The 20541-nt window shown below is 36.8% G+C and overlaps 1 protein-coding gene across 2 annotated transcripts in view; it reads left to right on the forward strand.

The window, feature by feature from the left end:
- LOC112056117 (low-density lipoprotein receptor-related protein 4) overlaps positions 1-20541 on the forward strand; it is a 30614-nt gene that overhangs the window by 4403 nt on the left and 5670 nt on the right. The window contains exons 4-34 of one of the 2 annotated variants that reach the window (XM_052881974.1): positions 290-408; positions 933-1137; positions 2877-3006; positions 8291-8397; positions 8588-8747; positions 9468-9618; positions 10390-10700; positions 10778-10964; positions 11058-11211; positions 11305-11514; positions 11677-11858; positions 12234-12397; positions 12502-12639; positions 12984-13089; positions 13182-13332; positions 13995-14156; positions 14403-14618; positions 15069-15258; positions 15396-15486; positions 15577-15739; positions 15851-15984; positions 16068-16155; positions 16557-16662; positions 16747-17050; positions 17122-17450; positions 17551-17674; positions 17776-17870; positions 18755-18998; positions 19215-19473; positions 19968-20168; positions 20247-20435. In XM_052881974.1, coding sequence (XP_052737934.1) covers positions 290-408; positions 933-1137; positions 2877-3006; positions 8291-8397; positions 8588-8747; positions 9468-9618; positions 10390-10700; positions 10778-10964; positions 11058-11211; positions 11305-11514; positions 11677-11858; positions 12234-12397; positions 12502-12639; positions 12984-13089; positions 13182-13332; positions 13995-14156; positions 14403-14618; positions 15069-15258; positions 15396-15486; positions 15577-15739; positions 15851-15984; positions 16068-16155; positions 16557-16662; positions 16747-17050; positions 17122-17450; positions 17551-17674; positions 17776-17870; positions 18755-18998; positions 19215-19473; positions 19968-20168; positions 20247-20435 — 5370 coding nt within the window. The remainder of the gene's footprint in view (positions 1-289; positions 409-932; positions 1138-2876; positions 3007-8290; positions 8398-8587; positions 8748-9467; positions 9619-10389; positions 10701-10777; positions 10965-11057; positions 11212-11304; positions 11515-11676; positions 11859-12233; positions 12398-12501; positions 12640-12983; positions 13090-13181; positions 13333-13994; positions 14157-14402; positions 14619-15068; positions 15259-15395; positions 15487-15576; positions 15740-15850; positions 15985-16067; positions 16156-16556; positions 16663-16746; positions 17051-17121; positions 17451-17550; positions 17675-17775; positions 17871-18754; positions 18999-19214; positions 19474-19967; positions 20169-20246; positions 20436-20541) is intronic. The other variant, XM_052881973.1, reaches the window with a different exon arrangement.

Genomic DNA, 20541 nt, shown 5'->3' on the forward strand with positions numbered 1-20541 from the left:
TGAGTGAAGTCTCGATGAAAATTAAAAAAATGGCTGTATACTTGGACTATTCCTTGACAACTTTGTAATTGCCTACCGTAGGTATTTAGGTAGGTATTAAGAGCTTAGGCTGATCTAAAATACCTTTCATTAAATGACAAAGATCTAAACATCGTAAGCTCCCGCTTCTTGTAGGTACCCGCGTTGGGCTAAGTTCCCCTACCAATAGGAGTATGGATAGTCAAACTTCTAGCTAACTCTTCTAAAAGATCTAGCAAGTATAGGCTCTATAATAGCTATGTGTTTGCAGCGAATGGTCGGATACACGTAAATCCCAAGGGATCTTATGTGGTTGCCGATGACGACGACGTAGATGTGGACGACGGGAGCTGCCGTATACCGTGCTCCGAGGGATTCTTCTCATGCCAGGTGAAATATTATTATACTAAAGGTGACTAATTCATTTGTTTTAATAATAATCCGCGATAAACAGACCAATCCAATTGACAACGTCGCTTAAATATGACAGAAAATCCTCTATGCATCATTCCAAAACTGGAGCATCCTCAGGATGCTAATTCTACAATGTTCCGATGCGAAGTCACCAAATAATCAAAATTTTCTTTGATCATTGTCGTTGGATCATCCGTGTACAACGCTGAACTCTATCTATAGCACTCTCATGATTTGTCCTCATGTTATACTTTTTGTCGCGAAAGCTGTATAAACGCAGAAAGCTGAATGGATGCGTGCTCCATACAAAATCGTTATTTTCTATGGACTGGATAGAACTGAATAGTTGTTCGTAGTCCCTAACATACTACAGTGCGGAATCTAGGCGCTCATAAATGATGAGTTACCAAATTGATACGCTTATACATTCAGCAAATAAACTTTAAAGATAGTTTCAAGTTAAGTTTTTTTTTTTTATTTTTAAAGATTATTTCCCACAGGCATCATGCAAATGCATCCCAATGGAGAAACGCTGCGACGGCAAGGCGGAGTGCATAAACTCCGAAGACGAAGCAGGCTGCACGCCCGCCTGCGACGAGCACGAGAACCGCACCATCTGCCACAGCACCAGCGTCTGCATCGCGCTCGACTGGATCTGCGACGGCGACAACGACTGCGGAGACTTCTCCGACGAGACTCATTGTGGTAATTATTATCAGCATTTTACTTTTACAGGACCTGTAGCCATGTAGCACGATTTTCTTTCTACATACGCTAACGCTTCGATAACTAGAGAAATGTATGGGAATGATGTTATGGGAACAGTAGGGTTATTATGTATCTCGGTTTACGATTCAAATAATGAGTCACTACGTCGTTTTTCATCATATAATATTGTGTTTTCAACGAAATGACATAATTACGACTATGGTAATTCTAAGTAAAATGGCATCAATATATTAGTGTTAGTAGCAAGTAGTAACATTATTGTAACGAAAAATCGTTATTTGCATTGAAATATTGATATCAGATGATCGTAAAACTAGAAAATCACTGCCACTGCTGTAACATGGCATAGTCAAGGTCATGCATGTTATATGATCACAAAAATGAAAACACGACGAAAAACGATGATGACTAAGAGAGGTGGGCGGCTGTAATGGTGCCCTGGCCCATTCACAATCAGGCCAGGGCGCTGGTACAGCTTTATAGAAAAGGTATGAAGAAAATTTATTAAATTACAAGATTAGACACAAATACAAAGGCTGGCTTACGGACATTCGACATAGTCCAAAATGGACTCAGCTTTTTAAAATAAAGATTTTAATAAAAGACTCAGTATCTCATAGCCCGACCCAGAACCTCGTGAATCACAAAGGCTGGTCCAATGAGGCAGTTAGAGCCGATATACAAATGTTCATTGTGGTAAGCGACGAAGCATTCTCTAGCGCTATCATTAAAGACTAGCTGACGCCGCGCGGTTCCAGTTCCCGTAGGAATATGGGGATAATATATAGCTTATAGCCTTCCTCGATAAATGGGCTATCTAACACTGGAAGAATTTTTCAAATCGGAGCAGTAGTTTCTGAGATTAGCGCGTTCAATCAAACAAACAAACTCTTCGGCTTTATAATATTAGTATAGATAACGTCATCTTCATCATCATTATCAGCCAATATGCCCACTGCTGTATATAACACTTCTAAAGCCTAGAGCCTCAATAGCTCAATGATTAGAGCGGTAGGACTCATCACCGGAGGGGTGGTGGTACGATCCCCGCCCCGTTGGTCTATTGTAGTGTCCACTCCTAATACAGTGATGCCATTCTTGTTAGAGGGAAATAGGAATAATAGGAATGGTCATATTAAAAAAAAAAACACGGTAACAAAAAAATAACGTAAGAATCGTTAAAAGCACTGCATTAGGTGTGGCGTAAATTGTACCTACTTAACATAGTATTTGAGTAAACAAGTTTCTAAGATTTTTTAAAAATAGTTATGAAACCGAATAGCGTTTCCCGTAGTAAAACAATACTATTACAGTATTTATACATAATTTACATAGTATATTTTCTTTAGCAGTTTTCTAAGAATTGCTAAGAAAATGAAGAGTATGGACTAGAAGCAATAAAAAATAGCTCGCCTATTTTAATGAGAACGGAGCACTGTTTGCTCGTGTCTTAACGATTTATTTAAAACTTGTTGAAGTCTATGCGTCTTTAAAGACGCATAATTGAATTGAAACTTTTGAATCAAATGACTTATTTGCGTTCACAAAATAAAGATTGATCCCGAATGACGCTTTCAAGTGGTGTGGTGAAGCCGGTGAAACCCATACGTTCTATCTGCATATAAAGAGTAACATGCAGATAGAACGTATGGGTTTAACCCACTGCAATCTGTGTTTGCGTAGTATTATTCAAGACAACGTTTTTTGTTGTGAAGGTACATCAGCGAACTGCACATCGGAGCAGTTCCAATGTGCCAACGGACTGTGCATACACAAAGATTGGACATGCGACGGCGACAACGACTGTCGAGACAACTCTGACGAGACCCACTGTCCCAAGGGAAAGTAAGTAACCCTTCATTAACTTTTTAGTTTAATATTTTACTAAGGTATAATGTTCGTTCGTTTGTTATCAACCCATATTCAGCTCACTGCTGAGCTTGACTCTCCTCTCAGAATGAGCGGGGTAAACCAATAGTCCACCACGCTGGCCCAACCGATGATCGAATACCTTAGTCATGGAGCCTATTACGGGATCTTTATATGGAGAACAAATGAAAAAATTGCGTGATAAGATACGTGAGAGACGACGTGGAAACTAGCAAAAATTGTTTTGTGTTGCCAAAATAACGCCCCTGCGCACTAGTCCTAAGTTGCGATGGCTGACATTGAAGATGTTGGTTTTGAATTGATGGAGTACCCACCGTATTCACCTGATCTAGCCCCTAGAGATTTTTGTCTATTTCCGCGGCTAAAAGAACACTTAGAGATCAGAAATTTGATGATGATAACGCAGTAATCGCTTTTTTACCCATTTTTTTAAAAGGACGAATACTTTCGAAAAGATATGCCAAGTGTATACGTGTACTCCTAAATGATGTCTACGTTGAAAAATAAATAGCATTTTATAAAAGATAACTGCAAATTAGTCATTCTCACTACTTCCTGAACACCGTATTATGAGTTAAAGAACATCTTTAACGCTGCTTGTCGATAGAAAATTGATTCATTTGCGATAGAAGCGCTACGTCCCAAAGAGCTACTACAACTAAAATAACTCTCACAGTCACACTTTAAAACATTTAAATCGAGATACAAGGACGATACCAACTGAATTTGCTTATTTAGTTCGAAATTATACATATATTTTAATTGCAAATATATTACGAAAATTTAACTACGATTTTACTATTTTTTTGTTGCAATTTGTAGTTTTTACCATGCCATTATAAATCAAAATATTTACACCAAGAGTACCTACTAAACAAACCGTTTGAGCACCGTTCTGTACTGTGAGCTTGCATACTATAATAGCTCGCTCCCCACCTATAATGCCCCTATTAGGTTGAGTAGCACCAACGAATGTTTATATTGTGCTTCACTCCTATTCTTCCTTGTTATTGAAGTGCGATGCAAAACTCGTTAGGGCTGTGCTTCTGAAGCACAATAAATTCAAATATGCACAATAAAGGCATCTTTTACTTAAGCCGGATTTATATTTGTCTGACGTGTCGTGTCGTGATGCGTCAGAATAGAATCGGTATCATACATTTTGTATGGTAATGTTTACAACGTATGTGTTGTGACATGTCGTGATGGTTTCTGATGCGTCGCATACACAATGTATGAAACCGATTCTGTTCTGATGCGTCACAACACGACAAGTCAGACAAATGTAAATCCGCCTTTAGACGCGTATACTGTAATCATTTATATTCCTTATTATACAGGGTGCTCGGGAGTATTTCCCATAACTTCAAGGTGTTGACGAGTCCACTTAAAGGAGCTGAACTGCATAACTAATATTTATTATCTAAAAAATAAAATCTTTTTGTTTTCGTACAAAGTAATTCAAATTTCGACTATCCATGTAACATATGCCTTTATCTACTCGTATCCTTGCATTTTAAAATACGTAAAACTTGGCTAATCATAATTATGAGGATGCGTATAAGGGACACATTTAAAGATTTATTTGGAAAAGAACTATTATTTACCCCGAAAATATTAATTTTAAGGCACATGTTCCTTGAACATTTTTAATTAACTTTCGGTAATTAATATAGCCCCAGAGTTAAGGCAAATACTCCCCAGCAACCTGTATATGTTGTCAGCAATCTGTATAATTCAGGTATTCTATACAATGCGGTGAAGGAAAAGCATCGTGAGGAATCCTGAGAATTTTCTTAATTTTCTACGTGTGTGAAATCTGACAATCCGCATTGGGCTAGCGTGGTGGACTAAGACCTAACCCCTCTCATTCTGAGAGGAAATTCGTGCACAATAGTGAGCCGAATATGGGTTGCTAATGATGACTTTTTATAACTTCCGTTACAAAAACTTTCATGCGAATGTTTTTGTAACGGGGCTTAAACCTTTCATAAGGTCTCAAAACGCAGAACCTCTTGCCAAAGCCACATAGGCTAACCAACAAGGCAGATTTATGATATTAGTATATGGATGAAACTCGTAGACGGAGGAGTTACCTAATACTCCCTGAAATAGAAAAGCATAAAAATAGTTATTCCATAAATAGCAACCCTGTTCAGAATAACGTTGTAGGTATTCTATAACCCCTTCGTGACGTAATGGTGACGAGCTCACCATCGTCAGTGGATGGGAAGGCAAAACAAAACTATGACGCACGCATGCAATTTGCTTAATTTGATTTATCAAATAATTTGTTTCGTTCTGACGTCAGTTGTGATTATTTTAGACACAAAACAAAATGTTAGACTTGAATAGTGGGCTATTCACCTTACTTTTGTGAGCTAGATCAATCGATCTATCGAGACTATACCTACGGTAGATAAAATCCGTTCGATGCGATTTGTACGACGCGTATCAGTGGACGCCCTTGTATGACTTTCTATACAAAGAATACTGAAATCCATTTGATGCGATGCGTCCGATACGTACGATGCTGATCCCACTGATCAGCATCGTACGTATCGGATGCCTGCATAGCGTAACTAAACAAAATAGGTATATGAAATTTCTGATTTGGAACTTCTTACCCAGGATCTTTCGTCACTATAATTGTAAAATTATAGCATAATATTTATTCATATTCATTGATATACGGTGTTGAGAAAAAAACATGTCAAATATTAGACTAGAAAAAATTGGATATACGAGTATCATACTAGAATGTTTAGAAATCATCAAATCAATATTGAATTGAAATAGCGTTTTGGTAAACGTGACGGGGCGTTATAGTTAATACTTTACAATTTGTAGTTTACATATCATATAGTTCATAAATAATTGAACATTACAGTGCAAATACATCTTAGGTAGGGAGAACTTATGTGGGAAGGCATTTTGTCGGATTTAAGTAGATTACAATAAAAATATGGTGATATTTCGAGGAGAAATCCGAAAATTTTGCCTATAAGGCATAATTATTTTCCAAACTCTTAAGCTACTCCATAAGCCAGCCCTGGTTGTGTGATAGTATTTACAGACAGAAAAACTAATATTCCAGCCTCGATATACCTCTAAATAAATATTTAATATAAGACTATATATTGATGGATATTTTTTCAAATAGAAGTCCGTCTGACTAAAACTCGAATGTGGTTTTGTTTCTTTTTGTTTGATGATGCTCTTGATGATCTGATCCTCTTGTGCCGTGGGTGGTTTAAGTAACCAAGGACATAAAAAGACCCAACAAGAACCCAGTGGAAATATAGAGAGATATATAATATCGTAAGTTTAATTTTCCTTAGAACGTTCGTTTAATTAAACTGTTCAGCTAGTCAAAAATGGATATTAAGATTATTATTTTATAAAACTGAAAAAAAAACATCGGCAATATTTTTTTACAGAACGTTCATTTATTTAGGATGTTAAGCTAGTAGAAAATATCACGAAAAATATCAATAAAATCAGATTTTAGAGCAAAGTGCATTATTGTATCTCGATTTCGATCACCTTTTCGGGGTGTCACTAGCTTAGCTAGTTGGGACCCGAGCCGGTCCAGAGATCAATACGCGGGGTGGGAAGATGTTCGAGCGTGCGCGGTCGAGCCCGGCCCGGCAGGGGGTCTCCCGGTTGCCATGATTACGCGCCCACGCTCTGCCCGTGTCCCGTGAAGGAGACCCGATATATCCGACATCCGTGGGCGATCGCTCTATACAATAATAAAAACACGTCTTTATACTCTAATAACTTAATGAGAAGCTATATATAGTGCGAAGATCTACTCGTACACAAAAATAACTGAGTAGGTAGATTTCTATTCAGTAGGTGGGTATTTTCTTCAATAGGATTCAGGAATCAATACGTCTTGTCTCGTTTGGAAGCTTAAATAGTTAAGAGTGATGAATTTTGTTATCACCGCCACGTTGCTTAGACAATGGTGACAATGTTTGATTTTTGTAACGATAACTGTCATCTAATTTTAATGACAATGACTATTATCATTATTCCTAATTTTTACTGAAAAATTCTTGGAAGAAAGAAAAGCTCATCTATACTAATATTATACAGCTGAAGAGTTCGTTTGATTGTTTGCTTGAACGCGCTTATCTAAGGAACTACTGGTCCGATTTGAAAAATTATTTAACTGTTCAAAATTCAAATTCAAAATTCAAAATTCATTTATTTCAAGTAGGCTCAGTTTACAAGCACTTTTGACACGTCAGTTGACTATTTGTAAAGATTCTACCACCGGTTCGGAAGGCAGGTTCTGCTGAGAAGATACCGGCAAGAAACTCAACAGTTGCTCTTTTGAAAAAGTCATACAGTATTACAATTTACATTTGATAACAATTAAATTACAATTTCTTATAGTTTTATTTCCTGTGTGAAGGTGGAAGCTGATCCAATGGCCTTCAAGCACCTTTGTCGTTAAGGAACTCATCAATAGTGTAGTAACCTCGACTAAGTAAATGTTTTTTAACACATTGCTTAAAGTTGTGCATTGGCAAGTCCATGTTAGGAAGCTACTCTATCCCCGAGTGCTAGAGGCCCCGTTTATCCCCGTATTCCTACAGGAACGGGATCTATGTGGGTGAAACCGGCGTCGTCTGCTAGTTATTTTATAACTGAACTTTGTACTCGAACTAATGATCTCGTGATTAGAAGGCTCATAAGGTTAACCACAGGATAAACGAGGCATCAGATAGACGCATGCATTAAGGCGAATCGGGAAGGTCGCTAAATTTAAACAAAACCGGCCAAGTGCGTGTCGGGCCACGCGCAGTGTAGAGTTCCGTAGATTGAGTTAGCACTTTAATACCTTATGGAATGCACAAAAATACCGATAACGATACCCCACATCTTGAGATAGGCGATTAAAAATTTAATCTTTACTTGACCCCAAAATGACCCCAAATGTACAGACGGACTTTGCGCAACTACAAAACCGTCTAAGTATAAAGTACACTTAGAAAAACACTTTGAGGGTCTGGATCCTTAAAACCTGCTACCTCCCAAAGCTACCACGGTTCAAACGTCATAACTGGCTACCGCACTTTATTATGGTAGAAGCATGGGCATTGAACGCTCAGGGGCTAATCGGTATCGGAGAAAAAAATCCATTTACTACAATTAGTAGATATAGTGCTGACCCTAGTTAAAAACCGTGTAAATTCCACTGATAACAAGCTACAATTTTCTTTAGGTGTCGTGATAACCAATTCACATGTGGGTCTGGGGAGTGCCTGGCTCATCACTGGCGATGTGACAAGGAAGCCGACTGTCCTGACAACTCTGATGAGGACGAATGCCGTAAGAACACACCAAATATTAATTTATTACATAGCTAAAATAATTTGATAAAATGCGGCGTTATATTATCTGCAATAAAATGAAATTATAGTATTGAATTAGTACAAAAGTAATATTATTGAAATGGGAAACGAATGAAAAAATATTATTTAGACTGCAGATAATTTATGATATAATAATATACCCACAGCGATAGATCTTCTACAATGCGGTGAGAATGAAATCCAATGCAACAACAAAAAGTGCATACGCAAAGATTTCAAATGCGACGGTGACAATGATTGCGGTGATTGGACGGATGAGGATTCTTGTGCCATACTACCGGGTAGCTGCAATTCTGCTGAGTTCAAGTAAGTACTCGTTTAAGTAACCTCTATAAAGCACAAGTGGTACGATATTTTCAACTCACAATTCTCGAAAAGGGATCAATATGATAATAATGAGGATATCAAAATAAACTTGAAACAATTTAGAACTTACGTAGGTAGGGAGTACTTAAACTGAGATGAAATACGTTGAGTATTTATACTACAGCCTTTCTTGATAAATACTGTTTACAAACAAACAATTTTAAAATGAGGGTATTAATCACTAGTCATTTCACACCTAATAATAATTATAATAATTATAATTAACTTGTACTTAAATTAATGAAAATAAGTTTGATTAATAAGCTTAGAACTGAAGCTTAGAAGCTTAGAATTAGATATGTTTAATATATTTTATACAACATTTTATTAACAAACCATACATAATTTAAAATACATGAGTTTACCTTCATATCTAATTTCTTTGTTGGTAAACAGTACTCATCAAGAAAGAAGGTATAGATGTTGTGGCAAAGGGTTACAAAATATTATACAAAATTCCAAGTTGATCCTAGAAGGTAAGTAAGTAGGAAAGTAAGGTCTTGCACCAGGAAGACAACGATAAAGGGGAATGATGATGTCAAGGAATGGACCAAATCACCAATCTGAACAACACACAGTTTAAAAATGTTGCAAAAGACCGGAAGAGTTTGAAGATGATGATGATGATACAAAATTAACTAGTGATTTTTTTCAAAACAGGTGCAGCGATGGTAAATGCATCCCCGACCGTTGGCGCTGTGACATGGAGCGAGACTGCGCCGACGCTGATGATGAGAGTAACTGCGACGTTCACGGCATGAGGAACTGCACCGCCGATGAGTATGTTTGCGCTGACAAACGATGCGTATCGGTAAGCCACTATTCATCGTATCAGTCTATTAAAGGCCCACTACAGGGCTTGGGAGTGTGTATGGAGCTTACACACGATTGCTTCAATACGGGTTGACAGGCTTAGGGTGATGTTTGACTATTTAATGGTCGCTATTAGCAGGGTTATTATGTATCTCGGTGTACCATTTAAATAATTAGATAATTAGTCACTACATCGTTTTTTCATCATACTTTCGTTTATGCATTAATCCAACATCGTATTTTCAATAAAATGACATAAGTATCTTCATTTTACGTAAAGTGGCAGTAATATAGAAGTGACAGTTGCAAGCGCAAAAGGGTTACGTATTTTCGTTGAAATTAATCATGTTAAATGATCGTTAAACATCACAAACAATCACTGCCATTTGATGTAAAATGTGTAGTCAAGATCATTTCGTTGAAATAACTAAGTTAGATGATCACAATTATGAAAATACGATGAAAAACGATGTAGTGTCTTATTATTTAAATGGTACAACGAGTTACATAATAACCCTGCTGATGGTAATGACAATGAGCGAAACCGACGGCTTAACATCCGAGGCACGGGGTAAAACACAACCAACTTGTCGGAAAGCTCTATATTTCACTGCCCGATTCAGGAAGCCTGAACCCAAACCCAAAAGCTCATCTGAAACCGAATAGGCTAACAACAGAACCAACGATGCAGCAAAACCACTACAGTTATTAAATTTTAAATAGGTTATGATTTTTAAGTGCACTTTTGAATAATTATATTTCCTATTAGAAAACCTGGCTCTGCGACGGCGTCCGTGACTGTACCAACGGTGAAGACGAAATGGACTGTCAAGTGTTTTGCGAGATGGATCAATACATGTGCAAGTCAATACACAGCGATGCGTTTAGGAACTGTGTCAATAGAAAACACGTGTGCGATGGCATGAACGACTGTCCTCAAGGGGACGATGAAGAAAAATGTCCCACTAAAAGGAAATGTGCAAGAGATGACAAATGCGAACAAAAATGTATAACTACATTTGATGGTTTGCCTGCTTGCTCTTGTCATTTGGGTTACGTATTGGCTGAAGATGGTTATAGGTATGTACGTCGTAACTGTCTTTTTAGTAATAAAGTTACCCCTTTGACGACTTCACTTAAATTTTCCCGTATTTCAGTTGCAAAGATATCGACGAGTGTATGTACGAACAAGATCCGGTATGTTCTCAAACTTGTTCCAATACGCAAGGCAGCTTCTATTGTGGTTGTATGACGGGCTATGTCCTTAGACCTGACGGCAGATCCTGCAAGGCTGTGGGAGAATCACCCACGCTACTATTTTCCAATCGCATTGGAATACGTCAGGTTCGTTATATTAATCTAAAATTATTATTACAAATTAAAATTCCTATACTTTTAACAACAAGCTCAACTGAAGATTATTTATTTGTTGTCTAGGTTTGGCTTAGTGGAGACAACTACATGTCAATTGTGAAGGGTTTGCATAACGCAGTGGCTTTAGACTATCATTATGAGAAGAAGTTGGTATTTTGGACTGAAAATAACATGAGAGTCATTAGAGTAACGCAAATTGATAGCAACAACATGTCAGGTAAACTGAATAAAGTTAAAAGATAAAATAATTATGTAAACAATACAAGTCGAAATCTAATGGAGTTTATTATAAATTGTTGAAAATTTTCAGACGTTATACGATGGGGCTTAGAAACACCAGGCGGTGTAGCAGTAGATTGGATCCATGATTTACTTTTCTGGACCGATTCTGGAACTCGAAGGGTGGAAGTCGCAACTTTGGATGGATCACAAAGGGCCGTTCTGGCAGCCAGTGATGTGGATAAACCAAGAGCTATTGCTGTTCACCCTGGTGACGCTTTGGTATTTTGGACTGATTGGGGTAAGAATAAAGAAAACTAAAGTACCATAAATTATTTGATGAATTTAAATTACAGTTATGAAATAGATGCTAGTATCAATTTGAATAGAATAATTTTAACATTGATATTTTATCCTGGAACTAATCGTCTTCATAACATAAATTTTAATAACGTTGTTTTAGGTCCGAATCCAAAGATCGAGCGTGCAAATATGGATGGAAATAATCGAAAGAGCGTCATTGTTGATCGAATATTTTGGCCCAACGGTTTAACTATCGACTACATGGACTCCAAAATATATTGGGCTGATGCTAAGCACCACGTCATTGAACGAGCAACATTTGATGGACGCGAAAGAAAAAGAGTAAGTTTATGTAATTCTATAAAGATATTGGTAAATGGTGAATTGATTTTAACCATTATCCTAAACATCATTTAAGAAGACTAGTTCAGCTGACTAGCTGCCGAACGGATTTGGACTTCAATTTAGTTTTTTTTTTGTATTAAAGGTTACTTATGTGCGAGTGTTCTTAGCTAGGTTTGATGCAAATCGGTTGAGCCATTTAAAAGTTGTGGTGGGTAAAAGTGGGGAAGAATAACCAAATGTCTGCAAATATACTCGGGTCCCTAATGAAAGCGCACTGAAAGAGAATATTGATGACTTAATCGAGAGTGTTATTAACAATTTCACAACCTTAGAGACTTTTTTAAAATTTTCAATTTTATGTTATTTATCTAGATAACGAACAAAGGGCTACCTCATCCATTCGCTCTGACCCTATTTGAGGATGCAATATATTGGACCGACTGGCATACGAAAAGCATATCCACTGTTAACAAGAAGACTGGGATGGGTATACAGACTGTTCACGCAAGTCTGCATGTTCCAATGGATATTCGAAGGTAAATATATTATTAACAACAAAAATTTTGTAATTATAAATGACTTAACCGTGCAATTATATATTTTATCAGTTTCAAAATATAATACGTGTTGTATTTTACAGTTTTCATCCTCTACGTCAACTTCGTACGTACAAGAATCGTTGCGGTGGTAATAATGGCGGATGCACTCACATGTGTTTGCCCAACTCCAGTGGATACACATGTCGGTGCCCAGTTGGATTCAACCTCAATAATGATGGGTAAGGGAGAACTAATTCAAAATGTGTATAAATTATTTGAGTATTTTTTTCATTACAATTTTTAATAACCTACAATTTATTGGCTGGAAATTGCAAGGTAAATAGGACACCTGAACGTGACAAACAGAATCTTTACTCGCATATTTTAGAATACTCGTATACGAGTTCATTAAATGCTCTTAAGCTTAAAAGTATTTACCTTAATTTACTACTTTTTAAAAGTTGTTGAAAAGAAAGCTTGCTATAGAGAGCAGAAAGTGTATTAGTCTATAATTCGCGGAGGCTTAAAGTAATTTTTATCAAAAAGTTGAAGCAAAAGTCCTTATTTGAAACAAATATTTCAGACGAACGTGTGAACAAACACCTGAAAAATTACTGCTTTACGCTCGACGCAAAGATATCAGATTGAAGCAACTCAATCCACGGAAGCAGGCGGATTCTTTGGATATGGTAAATATTAAATTAATCAGAGCTTGGATATACGAGAATGCCTTCAAAACATTCCTAACTACAACTGATTGATACTTATTTTTTTTTCGCAGGTTATACCAGTAGAAAACATCAAATCGGCTGTAGCACTCGACTGGGATCACAACAGCAACTCAATATTTTGGACTGACGTAGAAAAAGACAGCATCAATAAAGCTTATTTGAACGGCTCCCATCAAGTTGTTATTGTAGGATCAAATTTAAGTAAGATCTATTATGCAACATTTATCTTTGTTTGGAGTCCGATTGGGTAGGAGACCGAACATTTTTGTCCGGAGTAGTGAACTCTGTTTTATTTTCGTTACATTTTGACTTGTTAGTTAAATTCTCCTGACACATATTTTGTGTATTATAAACCTTTGTTCAACATTGTTTTTCCTTATTTTTTTAATCTACTTCTGAGTAATTTCTTAACTTCAGTTTTAAATAGTTACAGAAAAGAAACAAATGACGAAAAATCGATTATTTTATAATAATTCACCAAAACATTTCACGATTGTTAACATTCACAAGTAAAAAATGCACGATTTAGAAAAAAAAACACATTTCAAAAAATATTCATTTTGAAATCGTGCATTTTTTACTTGCCCATATCTTGATTATGCAACTGTCAATCAAACTCCAAATGAAATTAGTCTTTATCTGATATTATAATGACACTAATTTGGATTAAGTATTCATTCATCAAACTTGGGTTCATCAATGTTAATCTGCATTAATTTATTGATAATTGTACAGTTGTTTAGGAATACCATAAAAACTTTAAAAAATATATGCACTATAGTCAGATGTAAATAATGATTTTATAACAAGCGGTATCGATAGCAATAGTGGGAAAATTAACGTTATATTTCGTTTTATTTTAGTTGCACCAGCTGGTCTGGCGTATGATTGGCTAACTGATAAGTTGTATTGGACTGATGCCGGTACCAACAGGATTGAGGTTGCAAACGCTAACGGCACCATGAGGACATTGCTAGCTTGGGATAAAATAGATAAACCGAGGGATATTGTACTGGATCCTAAAGGTAACACAAAACATGACTTAACTGTATTAGATAACATTTTTCAATTACTTAGGTAAAGATTGAAACATTTAAATGAAATTAATTTGAAAGTAAACTTTTGTTATACTTGTAATTTTCAAGCAAAGTTTGTTTGTTTATGATTTGTATTCATTCTCAATTAAAAATCTCTATTTCAAAATGTCTGTATACATGTCTTAAACTGTCGTTGCTTTTAAGGTATTACTAGGATTTAATAAATGTTAATAGGTGGTGTTATGTACTGGTCTGATTGGGGCTCTACTCCATGTATCGAGCGTGCTGATATGGATGGAGGCAACCGCAAGCGTCTCATCTTTGGTGATATGACATGGCCCAATGGTCTTGCCCTCGACTTACCCAATAATCGTATCTATTGGACGGACGGTGGCAATCGCACTATCGAATATGCCAATCTGGATGGTACTGGACGTAAAGTTTTAATAGGTAAGATTCATAAATATAAGATCGTTTAAAAGTCGGACAAGTACGAGTATGACTTACAAATCAAAAACATTATGAAAATAATTGAAAATCTGTATAAGTTATTGTACAATAACGGCTTTTCATACGATACCCTTAGTGACACAGGGACCCAACAAAGGCTACGGTTTAAAATAGCCGTTCTTGAACTTAGAAAAAACATGCAGATTATGAATCTGCATGTTTTCACAGCTACAAGGGACCTTAGACCTGAGTATACGGATTTAATTTCAACTCAATACCTCTCTGCGTTTTCGAAATAAAGGGTCTTGACAGACTGACAAACAAACATCGTAGACGTAGAACAATTTTTTCCTACAAGGGTTCCGTTTTTAAATTTCGAGGTACGGAATCCTAAAATGAAATAAAAACTAACAAAAACGAATGAGAAAATAAATTCTGTCTATTACATAGGTGAACATCTTCCACATCCATTTGGACTAGACCTTTATGGAGACGAGGTATTTTGGACAGACTGGGATACGCAATCCATACAAGCAGCAAATAAGTATACGGGACGGAATCGGCGCACTCTAGGCGCCGGTGTTGAAGGTCTAATGGACGTCAGAGTATTCCATAAAGATAGACGCGGAGGCGTAAACAGGTATACATTAAATATGGATATTGTTAATGTTAAAAAAGATGTAATAAATCATAAAGTAAATGTTTTAAACACTGATTAATTTCAATATGTGTTAACATCATATTTGTATAAATTATAGTATTCTTTGTGACTTATAGGTGCAGTAAGAATAATGGTGGATGCTCTCATCTGTGCCTTCTAAAACCTGAAGGACGTTCCTGTGCTTGTCCAATTGGAATAAAACTTAGCGTAAGCCAATATTTTGTTATAAATATACCATGCTGTCAAAATAATTATATACACTTATAATTATAACTTTTACATTCATTACTTTTGCAGAAGGATGGAAAGACTTGCACAAATGGCCCAATAAACTATTTGATATTTGCCCATCGTTTGGATATAAGAATAGTGTCGCTTGATGTACCATATCTAGTTGATGTTGTGTTGCCAATGCGATCGCTTAAGAACGCACTGGGAGTAGACGTCGATCAAAAAACAGGTATATTTACAGTTTCTGTAACTGAAAAGTAATAATATTAATGTATTTTTTTCATTAATATTAAATCGAACCGCAAATATGTATTTTAAAAATACTTGCTTGCTATTCCAGGGCTTATTTATTGGACCGACACTGGAGAGAGGAAAATTAAACGTGCTAATAAACAGGGTACAGAAAATGAAACCATTATTGGACGAGGCTTACATACGGCCGATGGGATAGCAATCGACTCAGCAGGAAGAAAAGTACTAACTATTTTTATAACAATATATGTTTAACAACAGAGTACTTCTTACGGTATATTTTTAATTAAATAACTTATTTTCAGATATATTGGACTGACGGCGGCAGAAATAGTATTGAGGTTGCGGAATTAAACGGCAAGAATAGAAAAGTTTTAGTATGGACAGGTTTAGGTAAGAACTGTTTATTTTATAATGTACCTAAATGTTACAAAGAGCTAAAATTTGCGAGTTTGTGAGGTTGTAGGGATAATCTCTGAATCTATATGTATAACCAATTTGGAAAATTCTTTTGCCAATAGAAAACCACGTTTTTTCTGAGTGGCATAGGCTATATTTTATTTACTGTATTTCCAAAGGAAGGAGAACTACGCGAGTGCTTGTTAATTATATATGTCGACTTGAAAATTATGGGAATTTTAATAGGTGTAACATGCAACTAAAATAATAAAACGATAGAAACCGACCCACATTAGGTACCCCGAAATCTGACGTATGTTACAAAATTGTTTACGATACAAATATTTATATTTTAAAACATAATAGACGCCATAAGAAATCGTTTCTTTTTATAGACTCGCCCAGAGCTATTGCTTTGCACTACGAAAATGGCTACATGTTTTGGTCTGATTGGGGTACATCAGCCAAGATTGAAAGAGCGAACATGGACGGCAAAAGCAGGTAAAGATTTTACTTTCTTAAATGACATATTATAAATAGATATATCCATTGTCCATACTATAATTTTTTATTGAAATCTTACAGACGAATCATTGTGGAAAATAACATAAAATGGCCCAATGGTCTTGCCATTGATCGAACGGAGGGTCGTCTCTATTGGAATGACGCTAAAATGTATACCATCGAGAGTTCTGATTTTAACGGCAACGATCGTCGCACGCTCCTCAACCAAGTTCCATATCCATACGGCATTGTTATAGTGGGTACACATATTTATTGGACTGATTGGAAAACGAAAGCTTTACACCGAGCTGACAAATCCACTGGAAAGGATCAAATAACGATTAGAGAAAATCTCGAAGGTCTTATGGATATTAGAGCTATTCAGGTAATTGTGCTGTTGGTGAATGATGCATTAATGAAGTTAACGTTTATATACAACACTTAATTTGTTTTTAGGGTGATAGCGTTCTAGAAAACGCATGTGGGACTAACAATGGCGGGTGTACTCACCTCTGCCTCAGAGCACCTCATGGATATTCATGCGCATGCCCCACCGGGTTACTGTTCGAGAACGAAACAGATCCAAATCCGAAAATCTGCAAACAACATCCTGATAATTTCCTAGTGTTCGCCGCTAGGGGAAACATTGCCCTGATATCTTTAGACACGCCTGAACAGTGGGACACAACACTTCCAATTAAAGATATCCAAAATTCTGTGGCAGTCGATTTTCATTGGGAGAAAAAGGCCATTTTCTTTACAGACGTAAACAATAATGAGATAAGGTTAGTTGGGTTATTGATATTTCTTTAATTGTTGATGTAAATATACATAATGATAGAGATACATAATAAAAAACGTTATATCACTTGTTTCTATTTTCAGAGCTATAAATATGGAAAATATGAGCGAAACTAAAATGATTGTCAATACAGGACTTGATACTCCAAATGGTTTAGGTGTAGATTGGATTGCAAATAATATATATTGGACTGATAACGATTTTAAGGTACATGTAATTAAATAAAGATTTTAATATACCTTTTATAATTTTTTATTAAGTATGTATTATAATTATTCTTTATTTTTACACACTATAATATTTTATAGGTTGTTGAAGTAGCGAGAATAGACGGCTCGTCGAGAAAGACATTGATCACTAATTTGACTGAGCCTAGAGCACTTGCATTGTTCCCTGCTAAAGGGTATGTATTAACAATATAATTTTTGGTTTGGGGCGGGGGGCGACGTTGGATGGACTGTACCTACCCAAAAGACAACGTGCACTCCTCCCGCTGTCTGTTTAACAGCTGAAATGAAAATTCATAGAACAAAAGCTTTGTCGTTACGCCTGTGAACCGCTTGCGCCCCGTCCCATCGCGCTCATGTTGTTTTCGCGACGGCGACGCGACGCGACACGGCGCAACCGTTGGCAGTACGCCGACAACCTGTAACCCACCTGTCTTACACTGCACGACTAGCGTAGGAAGTAAGCAGAGACGTGTGTCCACGTTATTTGTTCTGCCACATATATCGCTTGTCATGCCCACCGGTCTGTATTATGCCGGCGCGTGCTCGAGTCTAATGCGAATAGAGCAGTGTGTGGATTGACAGAATAAACATCGCGGCAGCACGAGGAGCACTATATGGCTGTGACATGACAAGTTATGTAAGAGTACGATATACGAGTATCAACGAGTACAGTGTGCCTAGTGGGAGTTTTCAATATTTTCATACTGTTACTATCACGTTGACGTTTACGCAAATTTAAATGGAATTGAAACAGTTGTGTAGTAGTGCCACTAGATGGCGCTGTTTCAATTCCTTAGAAATTCGCGTTTACGTTACGTGACGGTAACAGTATCAAACTGCCATTAGGCCCTCTGTAGTGTGTGGATTGACAGAGTAACATCGCGGCAGCGCGAGGAGCATTATATGGCTGTGACATGACAAGTTATATAAGAGTATCAACGAGTAAATTACAAGTGCTCACGTCACGCCAGCGTCGCGTCGCCGTCCCGTCTCGCCCGTACTATAAAATACACTTTCTAATTTAATTCCATTTGGTCAAAATATGATTTCATTTCAGATATTTATACTGGAGCGACTGGGGTGAAAGTCCAAACATTGAACGAGCTGCTTTAGATGGTAGCCAAAGGAAAATAATCGTTAGCCACGATTTAGGTTTCCCTAATGGAATCACAATAGACTACAAAGATCGAAGACTTTACTGGACTGACGCTTTAAAGGATAGAATTGATACGTCGGATTTGAATGGACAACATAGAGTGCAACTTGTTCCTGAAGCCAAAAATCCATTTGGAATGACTCAGGTAACTTAACTAACTAATTTTATATACGGTAAAATAATGAATTTTATAAATAATCTACTTATCTTAACGTTATCTTAATTTCTGCCTTTGTTGAGAAATTAAGCAAACATAATCTGTAATTCATTTTGATCAATGTCATTAATATAAAGTGTTATTCGATTTTGCTACATGGGATTCTACACTTTATATTATACTTAATAAATGCACATGTTTTAGTTTAACGAGTACATATATTGGACGGATTGGTACAAAAAGTCGGTAATGCGTGCCGACAAGAGGACGGGCAAAAACGTGACCGCAATACGAACAGACTTAGAAATGGTGATGGAAATAAAAGCTGTTTCATCGGAGAAGCAACACGGCTGGAATCCATGCAAGGAGGACAATGGAGGATGCTCACATCTATGTCTTTTTAGGGGACACGATTACGTTTGCGCTTGTCCTGACGCTTTCGACGGTAGAACTTGTTTGACCAGTAAGTCTTTATATGAATACCTAAAAAGAAAATTTCTTTCACAGAATTATTATATTATGGACACAGTAAAGATCATACAATGTGAGTCTTTACAAGCAGTGTGGTGAAGCCGGTGAAACCCATAAAAAACCAAATGTCACGCGTCTCCTTGACATCCGCTTACAAGCTTACATACAAACTTTTTTTCATAATTGTTTCAAAAATTAACACTAACAACAAATTAATATAATAATCAATAAAAAATACTCTATCTTATTTCTTTACTTTTTGTGAACGGTTTATAATATATTTAAAAACACAAGACGCCATTTTTCTTGAATAATACTGAAAGTTACTGATGCGACGCTTCGTGTTGAACTGACTCGAGAATGTATTTGTTTTTGAATTTTGTATTTGGAGCGGCTACGACACATGCGTGTTCCGTGCGCTTCATCTGCGTATTATTGATTAATCTGTGATTATGGATAAACTAATTTACAAAATTGCAATTTCAGTTCCAAACATACGCGTAGGATTGAGAATGCCGTCACACTATCCACCGTTCTACGATTACATGGACATTGAAATCGGGAGCCCAGATACTCGCCAACCAACTCCCACACGTGCTCCGAAAGTGATTTACGGCATAGGCACCATTGCCGCAGTGGTATCAGTGCTTGCTCTACTCGGCCTCATTTTAATTGGTTTCGTGTGTTGTGAGTATACGGGCTTACCTTACTAAAAGCTCCTACATGGATATAAAAACAAATAGATTTGTACTACGACACTGATAGACTTGTTGCTATGTTCTAGTTTTGAGGCGCCGCAACCGCCAGTTGAGGGGGGAGATGAAAGAGAGCTACAGAGATTCCACGGGACATATTTCTTTCCACAATCCAAACTACAGTTGTACGACCACTCCAGGCGAACCGTTAGACAGACGTCCAAACCGACTTGGAGCTTTCAAATACGACAAAAGTCAGGTAAAATATTTTGATTCTTTTTAGTCTAAGAGCTCTGCCTCATTAAGACGCCATAGCGACGTCGCCGGCTACGTATCCAAGCAGCTAATATTAAAATGTATGGTAC

Source organism: Bicyclus anynana, chromosome 6 (genome assembly GCF_947172395.1).
Source record: "Bicyclus anynana chromosome 6, ilBicAnyn1.1, whole genome shotgun sequence".
NCBI classification, from domain to species: Eukaryota; Metazoa; Arthropoda; class Insecta; order Lepidoptera; family Nymphalidae; genus Bicyclus; species Bicyclus anynana.